At 41.1% G+C, this 17584-nt stretch overlaps 1 protein-coding gene across 41 annotated transcripts in view; it reads right to left on the bottom strand.

The window, feature by feature from the left end:
• Positions 1 to 17584, bottom strand: part of Rbfox1 (RNA binding fox-1 homolog 1) — a 1556838-nt gene that overhangs the window by 31848 nt on the left and 1507406 nt on the right. For 21 of the 41 annotated variants that reach the window (XM_031361857.1, XM_031361806.1, XM_031361863.1 and 18 more), the window contains 2 exons: positions 10667 to 10709; positions 3963 to 4027 (listed from right to left, as the gene is read on the bottom strand). In XM_031361857.1, the coding sequence (XP_031217717.1) occupies positions 3963 to 4027; positions 10667 to 10709 (108 nt within the window). Of the gene's footprint in view, positions 1 to 3962; positions 4028 to 10666; positions 10710 to 17098; positions 17139 to 17584 lie in introns of all 41 variants that reach the window. The other 20 variants (XM_031361868.1, XM_031361950.1, XM_031361938.1 and 17 more) reach the window with 2 other exon arrangements.

Below are 17584 nucleotides of genomic sequence, written 5' to 3'. Positions count from 1 at the left end.
ATAAAATGTAAGAAATATATTTAGGATAAAAAAGTACTTGATAAAAATCAATTTTAATGTAAACAAATTTCCTAAAAGTGTCAACTGATAAACAATAATTTCCTAATGAACACATTGTTCTCATCTGCACAGAACTTGGTACAAATCTTCTTTCCTAAGTGACAGATTGTTATGCCTCAATTTTCAGTATTATGTACTACCTTACTTATTAAAAAATACTACATTCATTTGAAAGAAAACCATGTTTTAGTTGATAGAAAGAACATTCCCTGGTACAACCATATTTACTGTTAAACTTGACAGTAAAGCATTTTGTTCTTAGTTCTGTTCTATCTACTCTGTGTCTAACTCCTTTCTTCCCTAATGTGGAAGACACTTTCATGCACCAATCCTTAAGGAAGGTTAGAGCATCAGCAAGCAGGACAAGCATGACCAGGCTTTATCTTCCTAGGCAGAGTGTTTTGTCAATGCTATATACATAATCGGATATTCCCCCACTATGAGTGGCATAATTCATTGAACAGGGCACTTCTCCTTTTCCCACCTCCCAGATGGACAGCCAAAAGATGCAACAAGGACCAAGCCATAAAACACAAGGAACCAAGAGTCAATCAATAGAGACCTGCACCCCACGCTTATTCCAAGCAAGCCATTCATGGAGCTAATGTGATGGACCTATCCAACCCAGCACATATATACCACAAACACATCAGCAACACCGAGTGGCATGCAATGACCAGATGACCACAGGCCCCACCGCCATGCTCTGATGGTTCAAGCTTAGAAAACATCTCCTTAAGTCTAGACAGTTGGCTTCCATTACACCATAGCAAGATATTAAAATCAAGAATTGATCGGGTCAAGTGTTTACCAAATGTTTGTAAAATGTTGAAGAATGCTGTTCACCTATCCCCACTCAATTCATCAACAAAACTGCGATGTTACCTAAGTTCAGTTCAGTCTTTGTGGCTTGGGAAAAGCTTGGCCTGTGGCAGATGGTCTTCATTCAGAAGCTCAATGCCCAGAGACTTGGGGGATGCTCTGAGACTGTCAACATGTGACCATTTAACCAGGAAGATGATGGGCAGAGAGCTACAAGGTACCCATTAAAGACCTTCCAGGCAGTGCTGAGGTTACTACTGTTCAATACTTCTCAAAGGGTTCCTGAATCTTTCATTTTATAAGGGTGTAATTTAGTTGAGTAAAGACAAAATCCTACCAGTGGTTGTGGGTCAGGGTGTGGCAGCAAAGCAGACTTGTCTCCACTTTGGAGAAGGCTGAGAAGTCAGTCACAGTGAAGGGATGTTGCTATGTTGCTTTTGATTAAATTGACAACCAGTGACTATTTCTCAGAGTTTTTCATTTAGGTGTTTTCCCTTTAAGTTTGAAAGGGTTTCCTTTGGTTTAGAAGTGTAACTCTTTGTCTTCCTGTCTGTCTTTCAGAGATGAGGAAGTAGGGTCTGATCCTATAGATGCTACCATCTGATGGTATAAAAATGCAACAATTTGCCTTTGCCCTGGATAGCTTCTACCTCTTTAGTAGAGATTCAAAAGCTATTCTGATAATTCTCCCATTTCCTCTGACTGTATTTTCATAAAGCCCCTTCCTTGTCTGCATTGATTAAAAATAAAAGGTTCCACTGCTTAATAATGATAAATCAAACCAAATATCTCATTTTAGAGATTGTTTTCTGGTAATTCACATATTACTGAATTTACCTCAATGAATAATTCCATAGGTGACAAGTATTCTGCTCACAATAACGTTAACTAGATCTAGTAATCAATTTCCACAGCAACCAAGAGGACCTAATGTGCAAATATCGCTAATAAACAGCAAGAGGCCAATTACACGGAAAAGAATATAGTTAGTGGGTTCCTTCATCTGCAACTGTTATACTAAACTGGGAATTGCAGTTATTAAAGATTTACCAATCCAAAAATGAGGGAAATTTTTTCAGTTGAATATGTCACCAATGAGAACTCTCAATAATTTTAAAATTGTAGATTTTATATAGATATTCCACAATGCAGAGAATTTTCACAGTTTCAAATGGATGTAAGGGGATATGGTGAGCCTCCTCAGTAACTCTAAGAATAGTATTAAACATTGTTGTTTGTTTGCTTTTTTATCAAGTGTCTAATTAGTCTTATTGAAGAAGGCAATTTAAAGTCTATCTTTGTAATTAACCTTCTTTCAACTTGGGGCTAAATGTACTTATTCTTAGGAGAAGCAAGACAAACATTCAAAGAAATAAATCTTTTTAAGATTCTTATAATTATACAGCAGGCTAAAGTTACTATGATTATAATTACATACAAAGTGGGCGTTTGAGAATTTAGCATCTAGAGATATTTTCATAAAATAATTAAGTGCTGTAGCTGAGCCACATTACAATTGAAACTGTGTGGTTCTGCAGTACTTGGAATCTAATAATATTTAAACCTTTTCATTTGTAGAATGATCTCAAGTATTTCAAGATTGTCATCATTTTTATTAGCCTTTTTGACCCTCTCAATTGTCCCAACCCAGTGTCAGAGAATACTGAAGATAATAATTTATATGCAGCATCTTGCATCTTGTCAGCTGATGATTGGATAAATGGATAATTCATGTATTTACAAGTGTGTCTGGCCAGTGGCTTAGATTTCTTTGAAGATTCTCCACAATTTGGAAAATGGGTGGTAAGTGCTCATGAGAAAACAGTGCTAATTCCTGTGTGTAGCCAGACAGCAAATCTTAGCTCATTTTTGATGAGTTTGTGCGTGCGAGTAAGTACAGCATCTTAAATTCAGGGATTTCCTTAGCTTTATTAAACTACAGGAGAATTCTGCAGCTGCTGCGTTTTAACAACCCTTCTTGTGAGAAATGGGATGGTGGTGCAGGGAAAGTGCCCCCCAGCAAACCCGGAAGTACTGCATGGCCACAAGCCAGGTGGGAGCCCAGTGGCGTCTGACAGTCCCATTCATTGGCCACACCCTTGCCTGCTTGCTTACCTGTCTGACCCAGCATGCCTCAGCCACACATGCAAATCGTTACCATTGTTATTTTATTCATGAAACAAATCCTTAAATTAAAATAGTCATCACGAAAATAAGCACCCTCCGGGGACATTCTTGCATGCAGAGCACCTGAACATTCACATTGATATCCTCAGAGAACAGAGCCAAGAAATCACATTCAATATGGAAACACACATATTTTGGGTTTTTTTTGGTTGGTTTACTGCCCTGCCCCCAACAAGGAACCTATATAGAAATAGCTATAACTGTTTTAGAAACCATCACATTGGCAAAGCCTGGGGACCAAGGCATTCACACACATCCATCCCGAATTCTGCATTTCTCAAATACACTTCTGTACTTCCAGCCAGTCTTCATGTGAGGTGTGCAGTGCAAATGAAAGTTGGCTTTGTTTTTAAGTTTGGGCACTGCCAAGATCAATGAATCTCCTTATGAAAGCCAGGTGTACTGCCCATCCCTTTATTTTGAATTCAATGCAGCAGAGGGATATGTTTTCCTGAGGGCCACGTGGAACAGGAAGGGAGCTTGTAGGCTTATTACCTTTTCGTCTTCTTCCTATGAGCTAGATGAGACTATGGTCTTACAGAGAAGGCCATGAGAAGGTTGTACTGCAGTGTGTGTGTGTGTGTGTGTGTGTGTGCGCGTGCGTGTGTTTGTATGTACAAAATACACGGATATGGGAATAAGGAGACCTGAAAAATAGCTATCCAGGGACAGGGCAGATTTTCTCAGCCTCACGTCAGACAGGCTGAGGAATTCACAATGAGCAAGGTTTAAGCATCCATCTTCTCTTCAAGTAGCCTGTGTAGAGCTTCACCACAGGATCTAACTTTTAGGGGTTTCCTCCTCAGTAGTCATGCATTTTTTCCAAGCAAGACCAAATAAGAATCCTGCCCCACCAACTGTCTTCAAGTCATCTAGAGAAGGAAGAGCCTTACCTGTCACTGTAGGCAGCTGCAGTGGCAGGGGTGGGCTGGGCATAGCGGTATGCAGCATAACCACCCTACAATGCAAGAAGAGAGGAGCCTTAGCAATGCAGAGCCCAGTTCAGTGGCACTCAGCGGTCAGGAGCCCACACCAGCACAGCAGGTACCCAAGTCCACCCATCCAAGGTTGAGGTTAATGAAAGCTTAGTATCAGAACAGAAGTCAAAAAATACCGAAGAGAGAGGAGACTGAAGACCCGGCCTGGCTGTGTGTTAAAGGTTAGAAATCCTAAGCATATCTTCTGAAGGCAGAACCCTGTGCCCTTTGGAAGAAATGCACCTAAGTGTTAAGGGTGATGGTCTCGGAGTGAGGATTAAATATTCTTTCTACTTTTCTGAACTTTCCAGGTTTTTAGAAATAACCATCCTTTACCATAACTTACCAACTATTAATCTAAATTTTATTAAATAATCTTTGATCATTTCTTTATAAAAAGTAAGCACTATTCTGTCTCATATTGATTATAGAAACCAGATCAGTAAATTCCTTAGTAATTGTGTATGTGTATGTGTGTGTGTGTGTGTGTGTGTGTGCATGTGTGTGTTCATTTAATCACTGATGATGGTTTTGTAGAAGGCTTTATTAACATTCCATAATTATTATAAAAGTAAACAATTGTCAAAAATTCTGTCTTCCCACCTAAGAATATCACACTGCTGCTTGTTACATGTCTCACAAATGTAACACGTTACACATAATCAGACAGCTACAGGTCACACATAACCCCACAGTTACAGGTCACACATAATCACACAGCTAAAGGTCACACATAATCACACAGCTACAGGTCATACATAATCACACAGACACAGGTCACACATAATCACACAGCTAAAGGTCACACATAATCACACAGCCACAGGTCATACATAATCACACAGACACAGGTCACGCATAACCACACAGTTACAGGTCACACACACCACACAGCTACAGGTCACACATAATTACACAGCTAAAGGTTACACATAATCACACAGCCACAGGTCACACATAATCACACAGCCACAGGTCACACAAAATCACACAGCCACAGGTCACACATAATCACACAGCCACAGGTCACACATACTCACACAGCTAAAGGTTACACATAATCACCCAGCCAAGTCACACATAATCATACAGCTACATTACAGGTCACATAAATCACACACCTACAGATCCACATAGTCACACAGCTACAGGTCACACATAATCACACAGCTACAGGTCACACATAAGCACACAGCTACATTACAGGTCACATATATCACACAGCTACAGGTCACACATACCACACAGCTACAGGTCACACATAATCACACAGCTCAAGGTCACGCATATCACAGCACTTCAGGTCACATGTATTACACTTCTCACACATAATCAGATGCAGAATTTGGCTCAGGGGAGGGGATTATGATAAAGCCTTGCAATTTGTAAAGAAAATCATGAAGAGAAAAAAAATCTGCAAAGGAAAATAATTAACATGTAGTTCTGTGTACCAGTAATTGCCATTGTTCAATTAAGCAAAGAGGAAGCACAAATGGGCTTATTGAGGAGGAATTGTGTGCAGTGGAGCATTGATTATCAAACCCAGAAAAGAACAGCTTGCTCAACAGACCAGGGCAATGTGTCGGCCACCTTGGAACGATCTCAGAACAATTAACACCCTGGACCCAGTGTCCAGAGGCAACAGGGGCTTATTCAGACCCTAATGAGAATGCACAGTACTGGAATCCTCCAAAGGTGGGGTTCTAACCCTCACAGTGAGGGGCTAGCTCAGGGTAGAGTGCTGTGTCAGAGGGCTGACAACTGCAAAATGCCCAATGATGGGAGGGCCAAGTTGAAAAGCAACATACATGTGGCCTCATACACAGGGCTGAAACAGGGCTGCAAAAGTAACTTTAAACACGCAGGAAACAACTCTCAATAGTTTCTGCCACTGTTTCTTACTAAAATCTTCCATCATGTACCAAAAGAGCCAGTTTTTCTATGAGGAAACTTGTTCTTTGGATCAGCCTTAGTAAAGACAACCAAGACATCTTGGTGGATAATCGCCAATAATACAGAGCCAGGAGTTTTTTCGTCAGCTTTCCTTAAGGAAAAAAAAATGTGTAATTTAAAACAAAAAGGTCTTAGCTAGACACCACCTGGTACTCCAAACACTGTGTTCTCTAATGAGGGATGGGGGAGCTCATTAAATGTGCTGAAAAGTCATAAAAACAAAGCAGGTGTCAGACTGGCACTGAACTCCAGGGGAGGACGCCTGGCCAACAGAAGCCAGAGCACCAGTTTCTAGAGTTGTTCTTTTAATCTGCCTCACTATTTTTCTTGGCTTTCACGATATATCAGAATGATATAAATATTCAGGTATGTGCATTAAATTTAATGATGTAGGAAGGAGTTAGAACTGACCAGCCAATGTCTGTGAGGTGTTAGCAGCAATTGGATAAAGTGTCTGTGTGTTTGTGTATGTGTGTTTGTGTGTGTGTGTGTGTGTGTGTGTGTGTGTGTGTCTGTGTGTGGTGTTTGTGTGTGTCTGTCTGTCCAGATATGGAAAAAACCCTAAAGGTATATTATCTTCTAAATAAATTTTAAATGGTATGGCTCAGATTATACATCTTTCCCTTTCCCTCAAGGTTTGCAGAAAGGTCTGCCATGAGATTGGGTAGGAATTATAAAAATAGGAAACATGTCCACAGGGCAAATGGAGATAACTAATATGAGTTTTGCTTCCTACAAAACTGACATTTGTCATGTGAATGTAAATGTAGCTATGGATGCCTACACTGTATTATTTTAAAACATATTTTTTATTTTTGTTAATTTTATTTTTGAGATTATAATTTGATTATATCTTTCCTCCTTTTCTCCTACAAAAGGTCAACTATCAGTTTGGTAATCATCTTTCTTTCTTATATTTACTTATGGCTTCACCATTGAGAGGAAATCAGAGTCTATGCCAAGTAGGCATAAGTGATCAATACCCTGAGGTTATTGTATTCTCTCTTGTTTTGCTTTGTTTTTTGAGACAGGATAAAATGTAGCACAGGCTAGCCTCACACTTGCTATGAAATTTCCAATAGTGCAGGCTTCTTCCCTTCAGGAAGTAGAATTACACCTGCATTCCATCAGACCTTGCCCATGAGGAGCTGGAGACCTCTGGGCTTTCATACTTGCCAGGCAAGCCCAGTACCATCCAGGCTACATCCCAGTCAAGTTCAGGTTTTAATTTTTATTCATGTGTATGTGTGTGAATACATGACGTTCACATGTTTGCAAGTGCCTACATAGGTCAAAGAGGAAATTGGGTCCCCTGGGTGTGTAGTTACAGGCAGTTGGAGCCCCCTGAGTTTAGAGCTGAGAACTGAGCACCGACCATTAGAGCAGCTATCACTTGCCACTGTGGAACCATCTCTCCATCTTTATCAAGTATCCTTCAAACTCAGTATCGTAGTGTGCCATTATTGTTAAAGTCAGTGTTGTGGACCTTGATAAACAGGTAACATGGCATGAGTGTCATGCTTGTGTCTTGTCCAGCATGGGGGCCAACCATCTTAAGTGTTTTCTTATCACTTGGAATGTGGGAACTACAATTAATTGAAGTTTCAATTTACTTATCTTTCATTAATTTGATTTGCTTTTACCTTGTCATTTATATTGTAGTACTAGGACCTAGGAAATGCTGAAGAAATGCTACACCATTAAGCTATTTCCCAAGTCTGTCATATTGACAAAAATAAATGAATAAATAAATAAAAATAAAAGTAAAAAAGAAAGAAAAGAAAAAGGAAAAAAAACTTGTTTATTTTTTATTTTGTGGCAGTGTCTTATAAATATAAAGTTGGTCTTGAGCTGATTCTGTAGGCCAAGCAAGCTTTGAACTTCTTATTTTCCTGTCTCTACCTCACAAACACTAGGATTACTGTTTACACCGGACTGGACTAACAAGTTAAATTAATTCTCTCTCTGTCTCTCTGTCTCTGTCTCTCTCTCTGTCTCTCTGTCTCTCTGTCTCTGTCTCTGTCTCTCTGTCTCTGTCTCTGTCTCTGTGTCTCTGTGTCTCTGTCTTTGTCTCTGTCTCTCTCTCTCTCTCTCTCTCTCCTTTTTGTCTCTGTTTCTCTTTTATTTTTTTTTTATGAGATGGGGTGAGGTCTCTCATTATTCTAGAACATGCCAAGCAAGCCCTACAGAACCTTCTGCCTTCCTTTCTAGCTCTGAGACTAGAAAGAGATGCCTTCATGCTTGGGTTTAAAAATCAAACAAAGAAGCCAGGCACTGGTGGCACATGCTTTTTAGTCCCAGCACTTGGGAGGCAGAGGCAGGTGGATTTCTGAGTTCGAGGCCAGCCTGGTCTACAGAGTGAGTTCCAGGACAGCCAAGGCTATACAGAAAAACCCTGTCTGGAAAAAAACAAAAAACCACCCTCCTAAAAAAAAACCACAAACAAACAAACAAACAAAAGAAATGCAAAACCCCTCAGATCTGATCTCAGTTCTTCCAACTTGCACTTTACCAAAGGAGTACCTGCCTTGGTTTCCAGGTAAGCATCTACTGAGCTGGTGGACTTGGTGGCTTGATCATGCCACCTCTCTATACTGTGCATAGTCTTTTCTAGTTCTCTGCATGAAGTTCTTCTGCATGAAATCTATATTTTAGCAACAGTGGGGAGGTGCCTTAACTCAGTGTATATGTATACACTGTAAAATGGCCCACAGATACATTGCTTTAATTTGCTTTTCTAAAAGGTGACTCACATGAGCTGCATTGCCCTGTGCTCTGCAGTTTGCCAAGCAGAGTCAGAGCTTCTGCATCGTTCTTGCTGATGTCTGAAAAATGAGGTCTGCTTCTGTTTGAGGTCAGCAGACCTAGGCCTTGGTGAGTCTGGTACCTCCAGACCTAGTGACAAAAATAGTACCTTGGAAGAGGAGATTATTTTTCTTCTCAAAGGGCTTTATGTATATTAGGCAAGTGCTCTATCACAGACCTACATATCCAAGCCTTCTTCTGATGTCAGGTTTTGAAACAGTATCTCACTAGCTGGCCGATGCTAGAACCAGTATTAAACTTGCAATCCTCCTACTTCTGACTCTCTCAAGTGCTGGCATGACAAGCCTGTGGCATGGTGCCATCTGTGTTACCATCTTTCTCTCTCCATAGCATGTTTAATGGTAGCTGTAGACCACATTTGAAGAATCTCTGCCAGTGGTGGGTGGATGTGTTGATTTTTTTCTTTTCTTTTTCTTTTTTTATCTTCCTACAGATTTACTGGTTTGAGGTAGGGTTAGCAAGTGGAATGAAAATGTCTGGGTACCTCCAGTGAAAGCAGGGAGTAGTATAGGAGATATTAGCTATGTAGTACCTCAAGGTTGGAAGCATATGAAGTTTTTGATTTAAAGATTCTAGTGTATTTAAAGAACCTATAAATGATTATGAAGAAAATCTATTTTAATAAATCTTACAGTCCTCCCTCTTGTGGCCTGTGAAGGTGTGCATGTACACACGTGCCATGGTGTGAGTATGGATGTTACCTTGGGTGTTGGCCCTTGCCTTGAAACTTGTTGCTGATTTCTATGTACACTAGGCTAGCTGATCTATGGGCTTCTTGGAATCCCATGTCTTTGCTTTATTTCTCTGTAGCAGTGATTAGACAGAAAAGTGCTGCTATATCTGTCTTTATCTGGTTTCTGGGGGAGTCAAACTTTGGTCCTCATATTTGCACAGCAAGTGTTTTACCTGGTGAGCCATCTCCTTAATTTGAAAATTCTTTCTTCTGATGGATTTAGATCTGATGGATTTAGATCTGATGGATTTAGATCTGATGGATTTAGATGTATTTTAAGTCAGGACTTCATTATTATTATTATCATTGTTTTATTATTATTTGCATGTGTGTGTATATGTACACGTAGTGAATGTATGTGTGCATGTGATATGGTGTGTTGTGTATGTGTGTGTGTGTGTGTGTGTGTGTGTGTGTATGATATAAACACATACCACAGTATGCATGTAGTGGATGTGGGTATGTACATGTGGTGTGTTATGTGTCTGTGTGCATGTAGTGTTGTGTGTGTGCTGTGGTGTATGTGTACGTGTGTGTGTTGTGGTATGTGTGCTGTGGGGTGTACGTATGTGCATGCAGCGGTATGTAGGTGTGTGGGTATGTGCACACCTGCATGTGGTATGCTGTGTGGTATGTATATATGTGGTGTGCACACATACCACAGTGTACATATAGAGGTCAGAGGACAACTCTCAGGAATTAGGGCTCCCCATTTACCCAGGTGTCTGTGAATCAAACTCAAGTAGGTCATCAGGCCTTATTAGCAGTTTTTACCTGAGCTGTCTTCCTGCAATTTTTCTAAAATTGTTTTTTAATTTTTATAATTCAAGAAATTAAAAGCCACATTAGACCTCTAAAATGGCAAATTCATGTTCCATCCAAGTCTACATATACAATGTTAATATCTGGAAAGAAGTGTCTCACTCCCATTGTGGGCATATTAGAAGTAACAGGGTAAATCTGCATTAAAACTGGAAAATTCAGTCAAGGCTCCATTGCTCTATGTTAGAGAACATTTGCCCTCCCGAGAATCATCTTGTTAGTCAGGATTTCAGAGCAAACCCACAACCACAGTGATGAGTGTTTTCCGTCAGTCAGGAATTCATACCTGTAGCAATTTATTGCCATACACTGGCTCTTGATACACTACTCTATAAGGAAACAGAGACGTAATGTTTTCAATGCAAAAAATGAAGTAAATAAAAGAAAGTGCACAAATCAGACACAACCCTGGAGCAATTCATTTACAAGTTTGCTTCTCTTAGTTCAGTATTGAGAGCAACTGGCCAAACTGAAAGGGTACTAGGCATGGTCCAGTCCTGGACTTGAAAATTCTAGCATTGACAGTTATAAGGAAAGTGAACATGAAGCTCAAACTGTGTGGTCTGCATTTGGGATATACTGATATTTGCTTTTAAGAAGATAAAAGGGTAATTTCATGGCTTCTCACTTCTCACTCTGTACCCCAACAGTTCCAGTATTATGAATTTCTCTTATCTCATGGTTGGAATTTTCTGCCTTACCTGAGGATTTAGTTTTGATGTCAATGACTTAGGGGGCTAATATAACCTTTCAGGGACAACCCAGACTGACACAGCAAGCTTACCCATTTCTGCTCACACAGCAAAAGAGGCACCTCACAATTGCATTCATCATACAGAGGGTTCAGTGGTATTTAGATAGTCTTGTCCAGTGAGTCTGTGGGTGCACATAGGACAGCTCCGTGTGGTGCATCCATCCCTTACATGTTTAACTCAGGTCTTACCTCAGTAGAGCCTCATACAGATTGAGAACGACTGTGAAAGGAAACAGCTGCCCATGGGGCTATTTCATGTGTGTCACTTGAGATGGAAGAGAAATAAGTCTCTGGCTTCCATGGCAGATAGAAAAGTGCTTGACTATTTTGAAGACATTAGGGGACTAGCCCTGTGGATCTGTATATATATTTTAAAATGTCATCTGACTTTCCTTCTCTTTAATTGCAGTCAACTTTCCTCTTCCAAAAATCAGAGAGCATGGAGCTACACTCATCCAAATGTATTTTAATTCCCTCTCATGCCCCCTCCTTTTCCTCTCCCCCTTCTCCTCTCTTTTTTTTCTCTCCCTCTTCTTATCTTTCTTCTTAGTCTTCATTGATCATTTGAATGTTTCAGGTATTAATGGCTAGTGGTTTACTAACCATTTAGATATCCCTCTTTTTCTTATCTTCCTTCCTTCCTTCCTTCCTTCCTTCCTTCCTTCCTTCCTTCCTTCTCTTTCTTTCCATCTGTCTATCTGTCTGTCTGTCTGAGTGGCTGTGTCTTGGGCAGAGAGGGAGGCCAGAATTCTATGGAACTCCTCCACTTGTGATGTGGTTTCCAAGGTCTGGACTCTGATCCTAAGGACTGAACAGTAAATACTCTTAATTGCAGAGCCATCTCTTCAGCCCTATTTCCTTATCATCTCTATATTATCTTCACATCCCCTCCCCTCCCCTTCTCTTACTGAATCCTACCATTGTAAATTAATGTGCTGTCCAGTGCTTAGGTGTTGAACTCTGTTTGCAGATCATGTAGGCACAAGACTCGGTGTCAGGGAAAATTTGGGAATAAATTACTTCAACATTTATATTTTTGGGGGGATGAGTTTCCTCTTTGGAAGAATATGGAGGTGGTAAAGTCTCTGTCTCCTGGGTTGTGACAAGGAGGAGATGCTATGGTGTAGACTGGATGCTAGATATCCTCTTGTGTCTTAGCCTCTTAATTTCTTAATGTACTGTTGAGTCCTCCTAGTGACCAAGGATGGCCAGCCTAATGCTGATCCCCACCTGAACCCCTCATGCTCATCCCCATTTGGACTGCTTTCAACATAATGTCTTGTGAAGAAAAGGCTTGGGATTTAAGTTGGAGGACTCATGATCTCTGTTCCCAAAGCTCCAGGATCACTCCTGTTATTCCCAAACTCACTGTGAGTATGACTCGAGGGAAGGAACAGCTTTGCTGAGAGAGGGTACCAACCAGGAGCTCTAACAAAAGAGCAGCATGAGATAAAGTGGAATGTTAAGATGTGCATGCTGGGAGCAGGGGCTCTGTGTTTCTCCCTCTCTTCAGAAGCTTAGTGTATTGTTAATATGCTGGGTAACATTAATATGCTATTTCTTCTTTCTCCTTCCTCCCCCCACTTTATCCTATTGCCTGATCTACTTCTGCCTTACCCCAATTTCCACCAGGCATTCTTCACATCCCCACTGCTCTCCTATCATTTCTTTCCATCCCTTTGTCCATTTTCGATCACTTTGATCCTCCTTGCAAATGTCAACAAGTACTTATTTTCTACTCCTTGGCCAGTGTCTAGTTTTGTGACATCTACTGCTTCACTTATAAACCGAGGACCTGGCTCTGGAGGTCTGGAGAAGTTTATGTCCACAACTTTCAATTAATATTGCTCTTACTATTGCTTCTTTATTATTTAATTTGACACATTTTAATTAAAGTTAGTGTGATGGTTAATTAATTATCAACTTGATGAGCCTATGGATTTACTAAGGAAATAAACTCTGGGTATATCTGGTGGGGAGTTTCTGATTTGGGTTAATTGAAGCAAGAAAACCCATACTAAGTGTGAGTGGCAGCCTCCATGAGAGGGTTCTCAGACTGATTAAAAAGAAGGAAGTAGAGTGACAATAGGCACTCATGTCTCTCTGTTTTCTGAATGAGGTTGCCATGTGACAAGCGGCTACATGCACCTACTACCACGGTTTCTAGTCATGATTTACTGTACCCTCAGACATGATCTCAAACCCTGTCCCAGCAGTAAGAAAATTAACTAATGACTTCAATACTTTTTGCTAAAATGAGTGTTGTCACTCACACTCGGTATGCTCTTCATAAAAATAGAATCCGTGCTTTTTTAAAGAGTGTGTTTTAGCCCCCCACCGCAGAAAAGGACTTTGGCAATAGACAATCCTGCCCATCCCCTGTTCTGACTCAGAAACTCCTTGTCTTTGATATGTAGCTGTATGAACAGTGCATAAGCTTTTCCCAGAGCCTACTTTCTGGCAGGACACCTCCCCTAGATAGGAGGGGTGCTGTCTCCACCATAACTTCTCCTGAGTATAGGGTTCATAGCACTTCTTGATAAGACTACTCTCTATTGCTGACTCCAGGCACCAATGACCATCTGGTGTTCTTCCTTCAACCTCCACTTCTCTGACAAGTTTAAGAAGATCATTATAGGTAAGAGCTTGTTGTAGGGGTCTGGAAGGCCTTTCCAATCCTTGCTACCCTGGCAGAATCAAAAGTCCCAGAAATACCTAAGAGATTCAACTTTGGGTGACAAGGGATTGAGACCATGGGGGAAAAAGTTAAGAGGAGGGAGACATCAGGGCATAAAGCACAGGGCAGTGGCTACAGAGTCCTCTCCTGTGAGTATGAATGATCCTCTATGATAAGTTAAAGGGTGGAAAAGGGTTTGAACAAGAAGAATATGCCTTGCTTGGTTAGAGGAGACCAAAGCTATGGACTTGGTTCTTTACCTAATGGATTATAAAAAAGTAAGAGACTTAAACCTCAAGTAGAGACTGATTCAGCTTATATATCCATGAACCTATTTATTGTACAATATTATAATAAGATCGTAGGCCTAGGCCAGAGTCTTTTCTTTAAATAAGACAGAATCTGAAGCGATTGTCAAGAGATCTCTATAGCCCCCATCACTTTAAAATGTGTGGGACTCACTGTTAAGACAGATACCTCAGCAGGGCAGTGGGACTTGTGGCTTAAATGCACACATTCAGAATGACGTTCCTACTGAGACTGAGTTTCGTTCTGTGAATTCAAGAGTGTAGGCAATGAGTCACACTGTTTAGTTCCTTTGAAGTTAAAGTTGCCCATGGTCCCTTGATCTGCCTCTAAGGTGGGAGGTCCCAAGTTCTAGTTCCTTTCTATTTCAGAGGGTCATACACCCTCAGCAGCACTGTGCTATAGTGATGATGATGAGCCCAGAGGACAAAAACTGGGCAAGTGAGAGGCTAACCTAGTACTACAGCAGGGTTACCTCATCACATATTTGGAACAAACACTGAAAAGTCACATTGTTTTTGTGATATAAAGAGTAGAAAAATGAGTTGGGCAGACTGAAAAGAAAGCAGTTTGCAAAATGTAGGCACAAAGCAGTAGAACCTGATGAATCCCTGATTTTTCCTGAAAACTTCACACTGAAAACCTTGGGGGCTTCCCTAAGCACAGGCGACATGTGAGTTTCTGAGTTACAAAGGTTTCTAAATATCCCCCAAGTACACAAAAAGCTTTTCTTTCCAGGACTAGTACCTCTCCTGAGAGAGCATCGGAAGGGTAGCATGCTTACTCTCTGAGCCTGCTTTGTTCTCTCTGCTCTATGGATTTCTGATGTAGCCCCTAGCATCCCAGGACCCACATCGTACAGTACAAGCATCTCTCCACTCCTTCCTTGCTTGTGCTCTCTCTCTCTCTCTCTCTCTCTCTCTCTCTCTCTCTCTCTCTCTCTCTCTCTCTCTCTCTGTGTGTGTGTGTGTGTGTACAAATGCACACATATTGGGAGTGTGCACATACATGTACAGAACCCAGGGGTTGACATCAGGTACCATTCTCAATCAAATCTCTGCCTTGCTTTGTGATACAGGGTCTCTCACAGAACCTGGAGCTTACTGCCTCACTGGGATTGATGCCTACTAAGTCCTGCTAAGCCAGGACTTTTATGTTGGTGCTGGGAGTGTGAATTCAGTTTATCATACTTGCCCGGCAGTCACTTTACTGAATGAGTCATCTCCCTAGCCCTGTTTCCTGTTGCTGTGGCATCCTTGCCACCATCTAACATTTTCCTCATGTTACAAAATAATCTATAGGACTAGAAAAAGGGAATCCATTTTAAATATACATGGGAGATCACAATTAATAAATTATTTCATGTATGAGAAACTGAGGCTAGAGAGGTGCATAGCCAATATCTGATGGCTAAATTCAAATATATATATTTTTTATTTTTAACTAGGGATTCTCATATTTCTTCTTTCTTGAACAGATGTTAATACAGAATTTTATTTCTAGTGGATTATATCTCTGCTGCTCCCAAGTTTAAGGACATAATAATAAACCCCAATTTCAGTGATGCTGGGTTCAACCCACCCCAAGCTACACAGAGGCTGTGGCTGTGGGTTAACTCTCCAATTCACTTTACACTTGAGTGTAGGACAAGGCTCTGCCCACCTAACACTCAAAATGGCATGAACTGAAGTTCTGGAGAAAAGGGCACAGGAGGGGTAGCTTAAATTTCACGAGAGAAGGAAGTCAATTGTTCTCAGGATAAATGAAGGACATGTTCATTCATGCAAGTCTGGCAAGAGGGCAAAAACTGTACTAACCTGCAGGTGACTGCATCGCAGATGCAATCAGAATGAAACTAAGCCCATCACTGATGGAGACCGTTACCTTGCTGCAAAACTGCAGCACCGTGAGACTCAAAAGGATGCAGTGAAATAACCAGGGTCTCCTGCTTTCTACGAAATAGCATCAATCTGCACAGAGATAAGGTTTGATTTTTCTTGTCTAGAGCATAAAAAACAATTATGCATCTATTTACTTACTGGGGTCATCAATGGTACATTGTAAGTGTGTGTGTGTGTGTGTGTGTGTGTGTGTGTGTGTGTGTGTATGTGAGAGAGAGAGACAGACAGAGACAGACAGAGAGAGACAGAGAGAGACAGAGAGAGACAGAGACAGAGAGACAGGGACAGAGACAGAGGAAGAGGGAGAGAGAGAGAGAGAGATCTACTCCAACTTAATCTAAACTCGGTTCTAATATAGTTCCATCACACTAGTGCGGCATCATGGAAGCATCAGGGTGTGGCTTCTCTGGGTAAGGAGAGCTCATCATGATTCTGAAGATGAGACACATCCTCATAAAGAGGAGTTTCATGAAATGCCACCAATTGGCAAATAGTACTAGATCAAGGAGCTGTTTAGAGAAATAGAGAGAATAAATGGTTAGAGAGGAGGGGCCTCACCCTCTATATCACACAGGTTGTGGTGTCAGAATTGGGTGTTTATTGCTGTGTTCAGAGCAAAGACAGGAATGGATTGTTCCCAGTACTGTTGATAATTACATTTGTAGGGAAAGCATAAAAAACTATCAGCCATGAAAATACCTTTTGGTTCTATGCAGCTGGTAACTACCAGCTGTTCTGAATATCCAACAGAAAACACACAGAGCATACCGAGAATAGGGTAAATGTCACTGTGGGTGGAGTTTTTAATTTGGTACTAGAGGGGAGGAAGCACATCTTTTCAAAATGGCTGCAGTTATGTTCATCTATTCCAAAGTTGATCAAGTCCAAGTCATTAATTCAAAGAGCAAGTCACGTGTCCTTTGACCTCAGGACCAGCAGCCCTTCCACCTTGAGAGGCATGGTGAGAATTCCCTTTTGACCCAGAAGAGATAATTTGTTCCCATTGAGTTCAGAGCAAACTTGTATAAAGAATGACTCCTGGAGGTAAGGAGGACGGCATGCACGTTAATGAATACTTACATAAATGTCTGCACCATAAAATCCATCCTGGTAAACAACACTGTAGAGGTGCACACACAAAGAGAAACACTCGGATTAGTGCATTTCCCCATGCAGACGCACCAACCCCGCACGGGCCAGGTTAGTCTGGTCTCATGATCACAGGAACTGAGAAGAGTTTCAAAATGATTAAGGAGGTTGGAGATAACAGCCACCCATCAAATCGGGAACTTTCTGCTGGGGTTCCATGTAGTTTGGCTTTCATGGTGGACCAGAGTCAGAGTGTTTGGTGCGGGCTCCAAAATGAGCTTCCGACTCTCAAAAGGAGGTGCATTGTACAACTTAGAAAGGGAAGAGAGATCCTGCATATTTTCAAGTGGCCTACAGAGACTTGAGTATCTTGACAATATTAAAGTTTGGAATCAAACCACAGATCCCCTCCCTCAGCAAACATAAAGCACAGCATTGGTTCCAGAATGAGTTTGCAAGGGCAGAGCCTAGGAGCAA

Source organism: Mastomys coucha, unplaced genomic scaffold (genome assembly GCF_008632895.1).
Source record: "Mastomys coucha isolate ucsf_1 unplaced genomic scaffold, UCSF_Mcou_1 pScaffold12, whole genome shotgun sequence".
Classification (NCBI taxonomy): Eukaryota; Metazoa; Chordata; class Mammalia; order Rodentia; family Muridae; genus Mastomys; species Mastomys coucha.
Note: the sequence above shows the minus strand (reverse complement) of the source record. Positions and strands in the feature narration are given on the sequence as shown.